The sequence below is a fragment of the Micropterus dolomieu genome, linkage group LG15 (genome assembly GCF_021292245.1).
Source record: "Micropterus dolomieu isolate WLL.071019.BEF.003 ecotype Adirondacks linkage group LG15, ASM2129224v1, whole genome shotgun sequence".
NCBI lineage: Eukaryota > Metazoa > Chordata > Actinopteri > Centrarchiformes > Centrarchidae > Micropterus > Micropterus dolomieu.
In genome coordinates this window covers 3,383,395-3,387,795 of record NC_060164.1, presented here as the reverse complement: position 1 = coordinate 3,387,795, position 4,401 = coordinate 3,383,395, and the positions used below count along the sequence as shown (strand labels likewise).

At 45.8% G+C, this 4,401-nt stretch overlaps 1 protein-coding gene across 1 annotated transcript; it reads right to left on the bottom strand.

The window, feature by feature from the left end:
- Positions 1 to 11: 11 nt before the first annotated feature.
- On the bottom strand, positions 12 to 3,990 carry LOC123984268. The gene is made up of 7 exons (XM_046071058.1): positions 3,778 to 3,990; positions 3,303 to 3,665; positions 2,977 to 3,167; positions 2,559 to 2,872; positions 1,595 to 2,419; positions 407 to 592; positions 12 to 311 (listed from the first exon to the last, which is right to left on the bottom strand). The coding sequence occupies exons 1-4, from the start codon at positions 3,802 to 3,804 to the stop codon at positions 2,716 to 2,718; spliced, it is 738 nt and encodes a 245-aa protein (XP_045927014.1). The 5' UTR covers positions 3,805 to 3,990; the 3' UTR covers positions 12 to 311; positions 407 to 592; positions 1,595 to 2,419; positions 2,559 to 2,715.
- Between the last annotated feature and the right edge of the window lie 411 nt (positions 3,991 to 4,401).

The window sequence follows — 4,401 nt, the reverse complement described above, 5'->3', positions numbered from 1 at the left end:
AGGCATTATGGGCCGCGTGGAGGTGGCAGGCATTATGGATGGCCATCTTTACCCTCTGTATCACAGCAGCATCAACAAGATCATCCCTTTTTTCAGTAGAGGGTGTTGCCCCAGTGGGTTCTGTACAGCTGGTTGAACTGCTGAGGCTGCTTGTCATGCTCCTCCACTGCATTCCAGACTTCAATGACCTTGTTCCTCTGCTCAGTGGTAAGTGACAGCTTATCCTCTGTAAGGCCAATCTCCACCAGCACAGAGCAGAACTTTTCCAACTTTTGAAAGCCAGGAAGAGGGTTTGGACTGCAGGCATCCTCCTGTTAAAAGATTGTCACACAAATGTTGTAAGTTCAAATGTGCATATTGTCCACCAACTTGTATTTCATTTTAGCAGACACACACAGTTACTCACAAAGGCCGGAGAGAGAACACTGGAGGTTTCATTGCTGGTGAACGTAATGTGGGACAGGACGGCATCAAGCACATCGTCACGTGCCTCCGCATCGCTCTGGTATGCCTCGTCTGCCTCTGGATCTGGATCAGGCTGCCCAGGCTGAACCACCTCTTCCTCTGGACCAGGTCCATCATTGACAATGTCCTAAAGAGAGAAGGGTGCAGATTCACCTGTGCTCTGGCTAAACAGGTACCCAACCCGAGCAGCTCATTAGAAGGGACATCAGCAGGGGCCTGGAAATTCTCCTCCACAGTCTCTCCGAACAGCTGTGATGTTTCATTGAATGTGTAATAAGCTTCAAAATATCAGCCTGTTTTGGGGCACTATCTAACATCCATCACAATCCATTAAACAAAATCATTACAATGAGCAGCAAATTATCAGTTTTTACAAGAGAAGGACTAAACTAAAAGGAACACAAATACATTAGTATGTTATACTGTGCTGTGTTTCTGCCAATGTGAATGGTACACACATTGAGACTGTGCACAAATGAAGTTCCTAACGGATAAGTTTTTTTAACTGAATTGTTGTTTCACACCAGGACTCACATGGAAGACTGGATCTACGTGTAAGACAATGCTCTCCACCACCATCCTCATAAGACCAAATTATATTAAGTTTCACAGACTTGGCAAGGAGCTCTGAAGCTGCTTTAGAGGCTTGTGGTGGCCTGACTCCTTACTGAGACACTACCTCATGTTTGTCTTTCCTTAGACATACTAAATAAGTTTAAGACATACTTATACTTATAGACTATAGGTTTACATCCTTAAACACATAAACAGAAGTACACAGTTAACAACAACATCACTGTTGTCATTTCCACCAGAACCATCAGAAGAAGCAGCAAGAATGAAAGAAAGACGGGGGGCAATGTACCACATCCAAAGTCACAGTCCCAATTAGTTTTTTTCCCTCACCAAATTATGGTGGAAGAAAATACCTCACATATCTGTTAGTGTCACCTCTAGGATGGTAGAAAGTCTGCCTTGAGGGGAGAAAATTAAACTCACCGTGTAAACCAGCTGTACTGGGAGTCCAATAAACACTTTCTGTGTGTTTTTTTTAGTTGAACATCACATTAGAATAATGACAGGGTCACAGGTTTAATTGTTGTTAAGTATACAGACTACTCTTGTGTACCTGGAATCATGTGAGGCAGAGATTTGTGGAATCCTTCCAGGCTGTTGCTTCCACGACATTTGTAGTACGGCACATCCACGTTGTTGATGGTTGTGGTGTGCGCCACCCTGTACATGTTCATGTCTGGTGGATCCTGGATGCACTCCAGGTGTCGCTGCTGACCTGCCCACATCTCATTAATGGCCTCTGTGAATACACATACATACATACAGTGTTATGTTCACCTTGTTTGCTACACTATCTCTATCAACTTTTTTTTTGCATATGATCTTGAATAGCCTGCTGGATGAGCCGGAATGTTTCCTGAGCCCCGAGTGTGACCCTCCGCACATGGTGTTTGAGCTGCTCCCTGGAAATGTAGTGGCGGACAACATCCTCATCTGAGACAGACTTCAGCGTTGCCGGGTCCTTGGCTCTGACGGCCTTGATGAGCAGCTCCAGGTCAGTGCGGTTGTAGGCCAGCACGGCCCCAGCTACAGCAGACTTGAAAAAAGCGTACTTGGAGTGAGACTCTGTGCGTATGGCTGCGTCAAACCGGTGGATCCAGTGGAAGATGTCCAGACGCACAACCATCCCATTGTCCATCCATGGCTGGAACAAAGTCGGGCCCTGCGCACGGCAACACCCACGGTCCACATACAAGATTTTGGGCACAGGCTGAGTGGCTAGTCGGAATCTTTCCATGATTCCACGGCACATCGGTTCCGGCTTCTTAGTGGACTCCTCACAGGTCAGCACAAACTACACTATTTGGGAGTGCTCGTTTCCGATGCTGGTGAACCACTCAGCGGAGCCTTGACCCTCCCCAGACAGCTTCTTCACCACCTAAAAAATATGACAAGTTTGCATAATGTGATAACATCTGTTAAATTCTATTGACACGGGGGTTGTCTTCATTATTTAGCAACAGTGTAAAAATGTGTTTTAAACTGAATCACAAATCATGCTTTTTACATTTACATACTTTCTTGGTGGAATCCATTTTCAGCACAGTGCCAAAAGTGGAGAGGATCTGGCTCCGGTAATCCTGCACATTGTTGGCCTCTGCCAGCAGGAAGGCGTGTCGCAAGAGCCGAGCGGAGGGAAGCTCCCTTGGAGGAGGTGGAGCCTGGAACGTGTGCCTAAACGCAGAGACAATCCCTGCGGGTTGCGCTACGGAGCGTGGTGGACATGTCCTTACGTTGAAGGTACTCCTCAACGTGGTTCTCCTGTATCTGCCGCCACACCTTGACCATAGTGTTCCCTTCAGTCCGGTCCCTCAGAAGGCGCACAACATTCCTATCCACACATAAGTAGAGTCACAAATATGTTGAGGATGATTTGAGTAACTTCTTTTTTCGAAAATTGTTAAATGCACACATTATGTTCAGTATATTACTCACTTGCTGGTGAGGATGGCAGGGAACACAGCTTGATGAGCCTCGCTAAGTTGAGATAAATTAGCGGGATCCCATGCAAGCCAACGACCAACGGTGCCACCTTCTCCGCTCCTTGCTGCTTTTGTGCATGGTCCGCAGCACAGGACATCAGTGAGCGCTGTGTACCAGCTGGACACATCACAGATGTGACGTACCTAAAGTACATATGGGGGAAAAAATGAACATAGGCCAATGACTTTCTGTGTTCTTTTTTCCTGCATGTTTACATACATAGTAATAAATCGTCTACTGTAATGTAATAAATCTAACACAGGGGAAGTGAGTTGTACCTGTGAATGGTAGCCAGACTTGTAGAGGTGCACTTTCCGCCCTCTGCCCACACACTCATCACCTCGAGGACACTTCAGAGAGTACCTCCACACTCCAACAGGGCACCACACAAAGACACAGCTCTGGGAAGAGAGCTGTGGAGTTGGCAGAGCACCCCCGACACAGCCTGGAGGTTCTGGTGGGTAAAACCACATGCGGTCTGACTTCATCACCCGTCGCCTCTTGAACAGACCAGTGTTGTCCTTATAGATTTGTACAGGAGTGAACAGTCCTCTTTCTGTGTCCTCTTTGAGCCAGGAAATGTCGACATTTGGGATGCCATTGGGGTTTTCCCACAGACGCACCCAACCCTCTAGCTCCACCTGCAACAACACAACATTTGGTTATCATCAAAGTTTAAAATAAAATTTTAAAAAAATCATGTAAAGCAAATTGTTCTCATTTACATTGTTTGAATATGAGGATATCACTTACAGGGGAGTCACTCAGAGGTGATTCCATGGGACAATCATGACCCACGGTTGTGGATGGGGGCTCGCTAGGCTGGCTAGTGGACACATGCTGCTTGGGCTGGACAGGGGCCTCTGTCTGTTCTGCTCGAACAGGGGCCTCAGGCTGCTCAGTTCGGACGTGGGCCTCACGCTTTTTGGTCCTGACAGAGGCCTCAGGCTGTGTAGGAGCCTAAATGCAGTTTATTGATAAACAGAAATATTACACTAAGTAGCATGCAATAACTATGAAGTTCATATGTGAAACAGTCATTGATATGTTCATTGAAGTAGAAGTAATTTCTCCTATTTAAAATGTGTGTGGATGATTTACAGTGTATAAAAATCTCATTTATATTACATTTGGGAAACATTCTATGTTGTTAGTCTTTCTAAATGCAGTCATTGTTTACATGATATTAAGTCTTTGACAGCATAATTCTCTGGCTGTATTTATTTTGTTCTTCAACAGTGGAGTAGTGTCAGAATAAGACACATGGACAAAGAAACTTGAAAGCCATCTCTTCACAGTGTATCTGAGTAGTCCGGTGGATGAGGTCTTGCTTTTGCTCCAGATCCAGAGATTGATGGATCAAACCCTGCTCACAGC